This window comes from Vidua chalybeata, chromosome 4, assembly GCF_026979565.1.
Source record: "Vidua chalybeata isolate OUT-0048 chromosome 4, bVidCha1 merged haplotype, whole genome shotgun sequence".
In the NCBI taxonomy this organism is placed as follows: Eukaryota; Metazoa; Chordata; class Aves; order Passeriformes; family Viduidae; genus Vidua; species Vidua chalybeata.
In genome coordinates, this window is record NC_071533.1 from 32223641 (window position 1) to 32237798 (window position 14158).

The 14158-nt window shown below is 36.8% G+C and overlaps 1 protein-coding gene across 2 annotated transcripts in view; it reads left to right on the forward strand.

Annotated features, from left to right (window-relative positions):
* RAPGEF2 (Rap guanine nucleotide exchange factor 2) overlaps window positions 1-14158 on the forward strand; it is a 185350-nt gene that overhangs the window by 104221 nt on the left and 66971 nt on the right. The window contains exon 1 of one of the 2 annotated variants that reach the window (XM_053940956.1): window positions 10882-10944. The exons of the other annotated variant lie outside the window; for it this stretch is intronic. Within the exon in view, the coding sequence (XP_053796931.1) occupies window positions 10885-10944 (60 nt within the window). The 5' untranslated portion in view covers window positions 10882-10884. Of the gene's footprint in view, window positions 1-10881; window positions 10945-14158 lie in introns of those variants that run through there. 2 annotated transcript variants of the gene reach the window in all.

Sequence of the window (14158 nt, forward strand, 5' to 3'; positions counted from 1 at the left end):
TAAATAAAAGTTGAGCTGAACTCACTCTGTCCTGGTTATGACACAAATTAATTTAAGTAATGTCAGCAGAAAAACATAATTGTGTAAACACCTAAATTTGCAGAGTATTGCTGATGAGAAGTAGCGTGGTATGCAGTTTTAAACATGTTAGCATAGATAATGCATGCTTGTTTGCCCAAACAAACTTGTCTCTATTAATAAGAAAACAGTATAAAATAATGTATTTAACATTTCTAATGTCCATGTTGAAAGTAAAATGTATTGATTAGCCCAATAATAAAGGGGCTAGTTCTGAACACTGCCAAGTGTGAGTGTCCTTTTACCAGGAAGGCTATTTGTTAAGGTGCTTTTCTTCATCGACAAAATCCAGTGTGTAATTTCAAAAGCATCTGCTTTTATTATTTCATTATGGTGATGATCTGCTCATGATTGCACCTGAGCTTCTTGTGCACATCATAATGGGAAGTAATACAAAATACTAAATAGATAATCTGTGTATTTGAATGCATCTAGTAGCATTAATTCCTGAAGAGTGTGGCTGTGTTATCCATGTTAGGTGCATTTTGAACTGAGACACTACAAAAATTTTGGGATAATTTTACCTGAAATGTAAAATGCTTGAGATGATTTGGGCAGCTCATGGTAACCATTTTTTTATAGAAGTTGGATGTTTCTTCACGGGAGCCTCCACTGGTAACGTTATAATGGCAAAAAGTAACTCCCATCCCTGTGTTCTGTGTATTCTGGCAAAACATCATCTTTTTAGCCTCACAGCTTCCTTTCTTCATCTGTGTTGTAAGGGATTGCTACTGTTTCAAGTTATGTATTAAGTTTTGTATTATTATTAATATATGAGCAATGCTATAATTTTATTTTGTGTAGCACCCAAAGCAAAGTGAAATTGTTAGTTCATCATCCTTTTAGTAATTACTACTGGCAAGCTAATGCAAAATTAATGACATGCAGTGTGTTATTTACTCAACTTGCAGCTTCTGTCAGAGGTTGTCTATTTTTATAAATTACATCATCCTTACTGCAGAACTCTTATATCCATTGAGATTTACTGTTCTTCCATTCCTTTTGGAAGGGCTCACATTGATGTCATAACTGGATTTGTAGTTGTGATTAGATGTGGAAACTCAGAGAAACATTGAAGCCATGCAGTATTTTCTGCAACTGAAGTGTCAGTAATATTTCTGAGGGTTTTTTTTTTTGACATATTAATGACACTAGATCCTGTTTACAGCTTGTAGAGTTGACAATGACCACACTTATGTAAAACTTTGGTTAATAACCACCTACATTTTCCAGAGTAGCCTGATTTCATTGCTGCTACTGACTTGTGATGTGCTCTTTTATACTGTATAAAAGATTGTTTTTCTGAGATGCAGGATATAAAACTAAATGTGAGGTATGTCATCAAAGCAGAAAGTTGTTCATGCAGCAGAAAAGTGGGTTTTTCATAACTCTTTTCTAAATTGATCACTGCATAATGTAACTGAATACAAATATTGTATTTCCACCAGTTGGACTCGATGATACTTGTGGGTCCCTTCCAACTCAGCAGATTCTGTGATTAGAGCTGAGGAAAATTAAAAAACCAAATATATACATGTGTAAAAGGATATCCTCATTAACATGGGGCTGTTCAGTTAGAAATCCTGTTTGTATATAAAGTACATATGGGGAAATGGGATCTGTCATATTATATTTGTAGAATGCCAATACAGATCCTTGCAGTGCTGGCATTTCTGTACAGACAAGTATCATGGGTGATAGTAGTAGTGCAGTTATTTGCCCATTAAAGGATGGAAAGTAGCTGTCAGTTCATTTTTTTCCCCAAGCATCTGAGCCACTGTTATATGACCTGAGCTTGACATAGTGACTTAAAATTATTAGCATTAGGTGTTTCTGAGTACTTTTAATAAAGCCTTGTTTTTGACTCGACTAGTTTCAAATTATCATTTTGCTGAGGGAATTTCAAAGCTCTAAAAAAAATTAACAAATTTAGTAGTTAAAATATCCTAACCAACTAAGAAAGTATAGAATTGAAACATTGAGAAAATGTAATGATCCAAGTTCCAAGAAGGCAAATGGCATTCTGGCCTGGAACAGCAGTGATTGTCACCTTGTACTCAGAACTGGTGAGGCCACTCCTGGAATCCTCTGTTAAGTTTTGGGTCTCTCACTATGAAAAGGACATTGAGGTGCTGGAGTGTGTCGAATGTAATGTGGGATGGATAAACCATTTTCAACTTTATTGGGTAGATGTGTGTATTACAGTGCCCAGGCTAGATCTTGCTGAGTGTAAATGCCATTATTCATGCTTGCATCCTTCATTGAGTAACAGTTCATTTCAGGAGAGCTAGCAAGTCCTAAGTAAAGCAAGGTAGTTACCTTGAATTTACCACAAGGTTTGTGTGTGAATTCTTTCCGTCCTTCACCACCCTATTGTGTAGACATACTTTTTATGCACTTTTTAAATTCCTTGTATTTGCACTTTTCTGATGGAAAGATTTTTAATTTTTTTTTTCCTAAAAAACCTTTTTTTTAATGTAAGGTCTAGTTAGTGTTAGTATTCTGTTGTATGTGTAATGGGTATTGGGAGCTGGGCTTTACGTTTGAGAGGTTAGTCTTAATTATATTTGACTTTTCAGACAGTAAAGTTTTAGTACGCAACTGGAATAGCTGGCAGGTGTTATGTGTATTGTTGATGTGTCTGGCAGAAAACTTACATATATTGTGTTCTTACACTTTTTCATTATTTTATGTGAATAAAATATTGTGTGTGTGTATGCATGTCCTACAATGTAAAATATTTTACTTTTCCTTCCTTTTACTTCTAAATTATGTATTACTCTTGAACACTAATTTGGTGAATGTAAAAGCCTGCAGCTAACTGGTTTTAAAGTTTTCAAATGATCTGTGGTGCACAAAAGACTGTGTTAAAAGCAAGAATTCTGACACCAGTCTTGGAATATGAAACAGTGTACAACGAAATTACAAGGGGAACTCAGTCTGGTAGGTGCACTTCTACCTATTTTTATTTAACGCTTCTGAATCTAGCTAGCTGATCTTTTAATTGCAAGGGAAAAAATGTAGCGTCCCATTTGCAAAATGGGACATCCATCAAGTGATGGTAGTTGGCTTCCTGATTTCTTTGATTAGGGAAGAGGAAAGGGAAAGGGCATTTCTTAGACTTTTATATTTAGTTTTCTTTATTTGAAGGATATGATGTCGTGGTTTGACTTTTTTCCTATAGAAAACCAATTTCGCTTATTTTGATTGATTATTATTTTTAAAGTAAAGGATATGTGAAATTGCATGGGGTTTGTTACTGATAAGAGATTTGTATAAATTATTTCTGTACAGTTGCTAGAGGCAGGGCACAAAGCTTTCAAGATATGTTAGGGCATCGTGCATTACACAAGAGAGGATATGTAAAGGCACAAGGAGAGAGTTTTCCCAAAAGAAAATTATCTTACACTAGTAAACTCTTCAGTGTTGATTTTAATTGGGAACCCCTGGAGTAGGCTCTTCAGAGAGTCTCCTGGCATGAGACTATGACTGGAGACAAAAATGAGTTTCCTTCCAACAGACAACTGAAGTGAGTAAAAATAATCTCTAACAGTAATCAGGTCTTTCAGAGTTAAACTTCCTCAAAACACCAGAGATAAGTAGTAAGTTACTCTGGTAGATGTCCAAGTGTACATTAAAAAAGATGAACAGACAGGTGCCTTTCTGCTGGTCCCGTCTACATTTGCACCTTGAACAGAATTTCAGATTCTCCTTTAAAGGTTCTAAGTAAGAAACTGTTAGAACCACACACACATAGAATCACAGAATGACTAGGTTGGGAAAGACCTTCAAGATCATAGACTCCAACCATACCCTAACACCTCAACTAACCCATGGCACCAAGTGCCACATCCAGTTGTGTTTTTTTTTTTTTAACACATCCAGGGACGGCAACTCCACCACCTCCCCAGGCAGACAATTCCAGTACTTTTTCACCCTTTCTGTAAAAAACTTTTTCCTAATATCCAACCTATATTTCCCTTGGTGCAGCTTGAGACTGTGTCCTCTTGTTCTGTCAGTTGCTGCCTGGAGAAAGAGACCAACTCCCACCTGACTACAACTACCCTTCAGGAAGTTGTGGAGAGTGATAAGGTCACCTCTGAATCTCCTTTTCTCCAGGCTAAACAACCCCAGCTCCCTCACAGCAGCTTGTGTTCCTCACAGGGACTTGTGTTCCAAGCCCCTCACCAGCCTTATTGCCTTCAGAAAAGCATATTGTATTAGCTTAGAATGAAAATACTGTCCTTCACTACTGCTGAAGTCACCCAATGAGTAAATAAACAACAAAAAGCAACAGAAAACCAGCTAGCATTTACAGGAGACTGAAAAATCTGGGGTTTGTTTGTTTTTAATCCATTAATATTTCATATTGAGACATTAAATAGTTATTCTCCTGCCTTTGTTGGTCTCAGATACGTTCAGTTCTGTGCCACAATAATCATCCTTGTAATGCAAATATATCAGCATATTTCAGGTAATGAGTTTCAATGAGACTACTAATGACCTTAACAATATAGAATTTGGACAGTTTATTGGCCTCAGAAAAATCTCTGTGTTTTATTTTTACATTTTTACAGTGAAGCAGTAGGATACACATGAAAGAGTTATGCAGTCATCCACCTTCTTTAAAGTTTTCCTACACAGTTCTACAACAGAGAATGTGAAATTTTAAGGTTGCCTCACATAAGTGAAGGACTTGTGTCCCTGGATTCCTGCTGTGAAATTGGTATGGACATGATGATATGTGGGAGTTTTTATGGATATTTTATTAGTTTGTTTTTCCTCCAAGACAGTGGGCTGATTTGTATCTCAGTAGCGAGCCTTGTCCCCAGCAGGTATGGATGTCAAAGTGCTGTTTAGATCTGGTAAAGACAACTTGATACTCCTGTATGCTTGACATCATGATTCTTGACCTTAAAAGTGTCTGCTGTTTCACTTTCATGATTTTTCCCCCAGTTCAAGAACAGAAAGCACATTCTCACCTTCTCTGATGTAATTAATGTGCCATTGTTAAATCTAATCATTACATCAATGTGAGAAAATTTTGTAAACATTGGGAAAAACTTCCATCTCTCCTGACATGATGCATTTTTTCCACTTCTGAAGTACTGAAACAGTTAAAGAAATGAAACTAATCTGTGACCATTCTGCTAACTGAAGTCATTAATATTGCAAATTTTATGCCTAATTTTTTAATTTAATAATGATAACATATAGTTTTAAAGCCATGCATTCAACTTTCAGCTTGTGTGAGAACGGGTGCTTTGTTTTGTGTAAAAATCACAGGTAAATCAGTTAAACATCACATAAAGTGACTTCACAAGCATACATATATATGTATGTAATATGTGATTTTGACAGATATTCTGGAAATCGGATATTTTGTCACATTTTTAATGAGTGACCATCCATAGGTTTTCCTCGTATCTGTTCTAACATAGTTGTCCAATGTAAGAGGTTTCGATGGCAAGTATTTTAGATGAATACTATAAGTTGCTCCCATTTTAAGATGGATGGCATGCAAATAAAAAGTTTGCTGTACTGAAAGCAGAGCTGTGCACAGAAGGTGACAAATGAGTCTGTTGTCAGAGGGAAGATTGGTAGTCTATGGCACATTCACCCAGCTGAGGCACCAGCCTGACTGCTCTGGGCTTGTCATTATTTTAAAGATCTTGGTTATAGATTCATCTGCAGCAGCAGTTCAACAGAAGGGCATTTGTTCAAATGGTCTGTAACATTAGTAAAAGTGTTATCAAAACAGCATGCACCACTCCATTGTAAGTCTTGCTTTGGTGTCACCAGTTGTGCAGTGAACATTGTTACAGTGATGGCAGTGCCACAGCCTTATGAATTAAAAAAAAAATAATGTGGTGAATACTGTTACTTTATCTGTGTGTTTTGGCCAAAGTGGTATTTTAGTGCCTTGGAGAACATATTTGGTAATATTCTCTATTCAGCTGTTTTACTTAAAGTTCTCAAAGTTCTTGAGAAAATACTAATAGGGATAGCTATGCCTAGACTGTCCCACATCTGATTTATGCTGATAAATAGGAACTCATTTGCATGAAATCAGGTCATAGGGCCAGAGATTTAAATTGTCGGCAGTAAATTTGTCTGAGTATTTTAGAATAAGACTTATGTATCATATGGGATGTTTTAGTGTACCATAGCATTTTGAGTGAATTATTGTTCTGGGTTTTTAGTAGTTTCAGTTGGTGTTCTTAAATATGATGGGAGCAAGAGATTGTTACATAGTAATCTCTCTGGTAAGGTTAGTGGGAGGCAGAGGACACCAGCATTATAAAATTCAGAAGCTTGCTACAGGGAGCTTTAGCAGTTTTGTGTCCAATAGCCCTGAGCTTAAATTTAAGTTTTAAACTTCCACTTCTTTCCAAGTGAGGAGGATGGGGGAAAGAGAAGATAGGTCTGCTGTGTTTTCCTTAAAATTATATACTCCATTCTTGCACTCTTCAATTTAGCTGTCTGTTATTCCACCTACACAGCTGTGTAATATCTGTGTAATTGTCCCTTCACTGTGAATGTTTTTTCTAGCCACTGGAGTCATGCAGTGGCAGTAAATTCAGTGACCTTAGAATGTTCTGTTGGTTTTTGACTAGGTATTTGAACATGAAGGAAATGATACTTTACATTGTGTTTAAAGGGAAGGCGAAAATGTGCTGATAATTTTTGATTTTGAGGTACTTCAGGAAAAGAATGGTCTCTGTGTATGTAATCTGTATAAAAATTTAAGTACTTCTGTAAACAGTTGTGAGTTAAGGTAACTGCTTAAAACTGAGGAATTAAGATAATTTGTTGTTGCAGCATTTGTCATTAACCTAGAAAGGTTTAATACTCCAGGCATTGTTGGCACTGCTTAGGAGAATGATATCCATGTGAGATGATGTTCTGGAATGTAAAATAGTTGAAAGATATTACAGTCAGATGATAATGCTGCTGAGATCTCTAACAATTCCTGTGTAGAATTCAGTTTTGCTTGTGAATCCCTAATCCTATGGTTTGGTCTTAGGATGTCCATACATTTGTAGTCACTTTTGAAATGGCTTTTTAATGTTCTTTTCTGTGGCTCATAAAGTAACACTAGATTTTTTAAAAATACATACCGTATTTTGGTAGCTCATCATGTGCAATTATTGCATGTCAGGTTTATTAAGATTTCACTTTAATAGCCTAAAAACCTTTTGCAAAACTGTCTTGCCTTCCCCCCACCCCCCCAGCTTTCAAGTCTAAGCAATGAGTTTTGAAAAACCCATGAACAGAAAGTTGCAGATTGGCTTTCTGTGATGCATTTATACTTGTTTATGTTAGAAACTTTCCACAATTTATTGTTCTTGTGTTTTACATTGATTTAAATTCCAAAAATTTTTCACTGCAACCGATAACAATTCACTGGACTTCTACTTTAATGTTTCTTTTTTAAAATAAATTATGTGAGAGTATTTTCTGAACTGAAAAGGGACAGTACGTACAATCACACCACACCTGGAAATGGTGGCAGTTGAGGAGAAAGGAGTAGGGAAATGGAATTGACCATTTATTCTTAAAACTGTTTTGACTCACAAATTGTCTGTGAGTACTGTTGTCTTCACCTAATTTAATAAATTTCACTTTTCACATTTTGAGGCTTATTTTTCTGTTTTGGAAACCACAAAGTTTTTGTCAGTCTGATGCATGTAAACATCAATGAAACTTCGTTAGGTTAATAAAAATTTTTGCATTCTTGGACAAAGTACTGGCTTAATTTACTAACATATGAGTAGAGATGTATAGTGGTGACCAGCATAAATAGTAAGAAAGTGCTTCATGGTAATGTTATATGAAAGATTTGTGTTTCACTACTATTTTGATGGGTTTAATCATATTTCCATGTTACTTGTGAAGGCTTATGGCACAGAAACCTATGCTGGATTTTAGCTGGAAATATCAACTGATGCAGAGAGGATGCATGTTGATAGCTGTGTGTGTGATGGAGTTCAGAAAGTGGTGTACTGCCTTCCTGCACTGGGGAGATGTTTCTGTTTTGGCAGAATTTCATTTTTTCTTGACATGAGCATAAAATACTCCAATTCTGCTCATGGTGTTAACCACAAGGCCACCCAATCAGACTGAAGAGGGTTTTAATTGCTTTGTCAACAACTAGTATTTTTAAATTTTGTACTAGAGAGGGTTTGCCTAAGCTTCCAAGAATTCATAACTTCTGCTACTTCTAATCAGCACTTCATCAGAAAATTGATTGTACTCAGCATTAAACTATTTTACAAGGCTTAAGCATAATTTAATGTTTTAAAATCATCTGTTAGTTGCACTGGCACATGGCAAAGAATTTCAAAATTCTAAACTAACTGTTGTAATTGAATAATTTAAAGAATAATTTATCTTTTAGATATATTGAAGACCAAGGGCATAAATGTCATTAAACTCAAATAAGTGTAAATACATTCAATTTAAAAGATGTTGTATATGAAACTGTGTCCATTGAAGGATTGTGCAAAAAATAGACTGGATTATTTCAGGATCTTCTCTGCTGTTACTAGAATTCATTTCCACTAATTTTTATAGCCTCATTTGCTAGCAATCATTGCCAGGAGTGAAGGAAATCAATGTGTAACAAACTAAGCTCATTATCAGTGTACATGTTAATATGGGGGAAGGCAGCTGCAGATTGTATGACATAGCATTCTGTAGTATCCAATTTTTTTCCTGTGTATTTTGCCTCTGTAACAACTGTTAAGTTTTTTTTTTTTTTTTTCTATTGTCCTTGTTGGGAAAAAAAAAACCACTTTGAAGTTATTGTAAGGCCAGATGGTCTCTGATTTTAAAGAATGTGTTGTAAAGATGTTACAGAGAACTCTACTAAAGTTGAAGCCTAATGGAAGTGATCATGTTCGGCTTGGTCACTCCTAATGCAGGTGGTACAAACCTGTCGCACTTCAGATGTGCATTGTACAGGGCTGACAGTTTGTTGTTTGAGCACATCCCTGTTGCCTTTCAGCTCCTCTGCAGCATGATTTTACCAATACTGTGCGAGAAGGGATGTTATGTAAATGGGAATAACTGGAGACATTTCTGAGTTTAAGATACAGTTACATTCTGAGGGGAGAATTATAAATGCCATATTTATGTCACTCTCTTCCACAGCCTATATACTTGTGTGATTTTAGTAGAATTTGTGTATTCAGTGTGCAAGGAGAAGCAGGAGCTCCATTCAAGAAAGGCTTGAAATGGTATGTTAAAGGTGTCTGGACATGTACCTCCACCCTGTGGGTAGATGTCTCTGGCCTGTGAAAGGGCAAAGCTGCTGAAAATCTGAGCGAGCTCATCAAGTGCACTGTTTGTAAATACGTGATAAAAATGTTTACAGCTCTGCAGCAGCTCTCTTTTGGGTGGGGGGCGGGGGAAGGGAGGTGATGTCTCTGCTTGAGCATATCTTCTTGAAAAGTCGTGTTCAGTTCAGGATTTGGCGAGGTAAACGTGGGTCCTCATTCCCACCCTGACTTCAGTGATATTCTTAGGAGCCAGCAGCAAGCGGATCCCTCCCCTCTGGGGATGCCTTGATCTTCCGAGGCTGATACCAGACACAGGCAGGAGCTTGCTGTTTTATCTGCACTGTCCATCTCTACCTTAATGAGTGAAACAGTTAAGTATCAGAGGGGGCGAGCCTCTAGGAATGTGTCTTCCATTTGACTCGAATATTTCGGTGGATAAAGGGAGAGGGAGGGAGAGGAGAGAGAGAGAGAGAGAGAGAGAAATCCACTTACATCACTCGAACTGCATTGAGTGTGTGCCTGTGTGCAGGTTAAGAGACAGACTTCAGTGTCTTTGCTTTCTGCAGGAAGCAGCAATGCCGTTTGTATCCTAAGAGGAATTTTTTATTTAGAAAAGGAAGCATTCTTTCTACCCAGGAAATGGCTTTCCTTGTGCGTTGCTATGCCAACTGCCTGCAGCCATGGTCTTCCAAAGTAAGCACAATAACGTAATTATATTGGCGTATTGCATTCAGACTCATGATTCTCTGGGTTTTTGTGTGTGTAACTGTTGTATTTTTGTTGCTGACTCTTTGGGCGGTAGAAGTGCTTGTCTCGATTGTGAGGAACAGGCATCATAAAATTAAATGCCCATCAATGTCATGCTGCTGAGATTAATTGTGCAAACTTGGTTAGCTGAGTGGAACAGAGATCACTGGTCACTACTCTGTCAGCATCATTAGCAGCCAGGGGAGGAGGTCCCTATTCGTGTGCGCTGCCCCGATTTTGGGGGAGTGCAGGGTAGTGCTGGTGGGAGGGGGAAGGCTGCATTTGTGAGTGTGTGATTGCAAATGAAACAGGAGTATTAACTCTGCTTGGCTGAGTGCTGGAGGCTGGTTCCTGCACCCTGACCAATATAATACTGTATTAAGCCTTTTTGAGGGAGTCTCTGTGCAGTCAGCCATTTTAGCTTTTTTTTTTTTTGTCCTTCCCCCCCCACCCCCTTTCCCATTCCTCAAGCTCAGGGAATGGTTTTGTTCCCTTGAATGGATGCTGGATATGTAGGGTTTCATCAGGCTCTGTACGTCCTGACACACTTCGACTTTGAGTGTTGCAAAAATGGAGACTAACGCCGTCATTCGGATTGCTGCTCTGCACTACAAGTGCGAGGGGGGTTTTGAGCTTAACAGTAGTGACACTTTTAGCTCCAGCTTGGTTTCACCCCCTCCGCCTCTTTTTAATTTAATGCTGTAGAGGGTGACTTGCCATCCATAAGAAATTGGTACATGATGTGTAAATTCAGTTCAGCTTATGTTTCTTCATTATGAAACCACTTGCAATCCCAGCTAACCATGGAGTTATGGGCCAGCAGGAGAAACACTCAGTAAGTATTGCAAATTCTGTTTGTTCTATCAATAACCTGTCACGGGCAAACTGCATGGAGATTCAAGCTGCTTGTCTTCCTGCTCACTGGCTTTCCTGCTTGTGGATATAATAGTGGGTTTGGAGGGAAAGCTGTACCTGAGATGGCTTTAATGTCGGTGGCTGTATTTGAGATTGTTTTTAGCTTAAAAAAAGGGAACTCTGTAGGTTCTTTTTGAATGTTAAAAATTTACTGAAAAAATGCTGACATGCTTTGGTTGGGCAGGAAGCTTTGAGCATTCAGTTAAAATCATTATGCATTTGTTAAAACTTTAAAGCAATATATAAGCTTTATAACAAGTGATGTAATTGTAGGTGATGATAAGAATAGATTTATTTTGTCTAGTGTGTGGTACTAGTGTAGTTTTGCCTTGTAGCATGGCGTTGAACATCTGTGATACACTTATGCTGAAATGCAGAAACTGTTAGTGAAACATGGAATGAACAAAAGGCATAAGTACTGATGCTTTCTAATTGATCCCATGAGTCAGCTACACCTTTGTCATGCTTTAATCCCATAGGCTGCCTGTGTTTATTGTTAGGGAAAAATGCATTCATAAGCAGAAAAGCAAACATTATTTAACAAGGCCTCAGGTGTCAGGAATTAGAAATTTAGGTTTTGCATGACAAAAAGGTTCTGTAAGTTCTATAAAAATGTATAGAACCTTATTGCTTAGTTAAAATGTTTAAACCTTCATGCTAGATTCTATATGGTTCAATATAGTTTTCAATCTTAAAATTTGTTTCTTGAGAAGATATTTATGAATATGTGTTCTGTGACTACTGTGTCTTAGAATGTACATGGGAATGTGAACAGTATGTTCAGCTGATACAGTTAAATAATCATAAATACTGGGAAGAGGTGATGGCAGGAACTTTTTGAAGGAAGAATATTTTTTTTTTGTAAGAATTCAGTGTTTGTGTAGAAATACAGAAAGTAATCTAGAAATGTTTTAAAATGTGTCCAGTGAATTTTTCTTACATGTGTAGCAACATATCACAGTTTCTTATTGTAGACTGTTTTGTTCCTTTCCCTTGTTAATTACATTCTAAGCATAAGGGGGTTCATGTAACCAAACGGTTTGGTGTTCATGAAATATTTAGAACTTAATCTAAAAAAACCCAAACATAACCCACCTTCTTTCCTCCTGAAACTCAAGCACTGAAGAAGCTGAAATAGAATAGGATACTTTGAATTTGCAAATAGGAATAAAATAAAAAAGCTGCATATGTATTGCAAGTGTTTTCCTGCTCTTTCTCCTCTCCAAAGAATGGCAATGAAAAGTTCTAGATTTACTCTGGTAGCACAACAAGTTTAACTGATATTAAATAAGTGCTTATAGATAAAGGAAAAAAATAAACTGGCTTTTTAGAAACTCTACATCACAAACTCTGTCATATTCTAGTTGTATAACTTTGAGGTATTTAAATCACAGAGATGAATTTCGCTCTCCAAAATGGAGACTGGACTAAAATGTAGGAATAATAAAATGAAAAAGGTCAAGGTATTTGCAGTTGCAGATTTTGCATGAAAAAAAGACATAGTTTAAAGACTATATAGAACTTTAAAACTAAACTGTTAGGACACAGACTAGCTCAGCAAAAAACACTGCTTTAACAATGAAACTTTTCATGCCTGTTCACCAGGTAGACATTATTTTCCTTGGAAGGTAAGACTGAAAGATATAAATTTTTCATAGAGAGGGAAGGGAAGCTTGGAGTTCCAAGGCATAAGAGTTTATCTTATGTTGCCTAAGAGGAAAAACTTCTTGAATTAATAATTTCTGGTAATGAGTTACTTTCATGTTAGTATGTTCCCAGAATTCTAAATATTTTATTGATATCTGACTTGAACTTATTTCAAGGAGAGAGGCTTAATTACTTCTGTGACATCCCCACCCAGAGTCTCACAGCTTGATTTGCTGGAACTGAATGCAAAATTCAGTTCCAGTCTGGAACTGACTGCAAAAATCTCCTGTGCAAGGTTTCACAAATTTCTATGAATTAATTTTACTTAATGCTGTTAAATCTTAATTTCACACTAGTTTAGTTAGGGAATGAGTGATATGGTTTAAATCTATTGTTCTGTGAAAGTGGTAAGCAAACTGGCCATTGTGTTAATCATGGTGAAAATGGAGAGAGGAAGAGTAAAAAATGCGCTTGCGTTTCCTAGATTTTTTAATATAAAAAATAAAGTCAGCCACATCAATCAAGTGTACTGGTCTTACATGCCTCATATTTCATAAATTGGAGGAGTTTGAAGCAGTGCTATAAGCACATATCTGAAAGTAGTGTTCCTTGATAATCAACTACTGTCACCTGTTTAACAGGGAGTAAAATTATCCTCTGGGTGAAAGATGTCAGAGAAATGAAAACAGGGTTGTTGCAAAAATACTTCTGCTTAGTTCTTGTATTTGATGTACTTTACCAGATTTTGTGTAATTAAAGGAATCTTAGACTAGTTTGGGTTGGAAGAGTCCTTAAAGACCATCTTCTTCCAACCCCTCTGGCATGGACAGGGACACCTTCTACTAGACCAGGTTGCTCAAAGCCTCATCCAGCCTGGCCTTGAACCCTTCCAGGGATGGGGCATCTTCAGTAGGTTCATTATGTTTGGCTGTGTCCTTGCTGGTTATAGGAGTCCTCTCAACCAGATTTGTAGGGGTTTCATTATAATTTTCCTAATCTTAAATTTTACTAAGTTGAATGGTGTTGCAAGAAATATTGTTTTGTGGATGTTCAAACAATCTCTTGAAAAGCTTCACACATTGCATCTTAAAACGGGTTTATTACGTGGAAAAAAATCATATGACGGTCTAGTGTATGAAGGCTCCTGTTGTAGGCTTGGGCTTTGTAAGGTGCTAGCTTTTGATCTCATTTATCTTCTTCCTTTGAATCTGTTGTTTGTAGGAACTTTACTCAAGGTCAATTAAAAAAAAAAAAACAAAATGAAAAAATTGACAGGTATAATGACTTGTAAAAATGGGACTTGAGATGCATAGTTCATGTATGACTGTGTAATGATTAATAACTCATGAATTGCACAATACATTGGAGTGACTTGTGGACAACCTGTAAGAAAGTATGTTTTTACTTCAGGTGTAATTGAAATAAAGTCTGCTAAAAAAGGACAAGTTTCGCTGCTGGCACAGCGGCACTTCTTTAGTGATCATGGG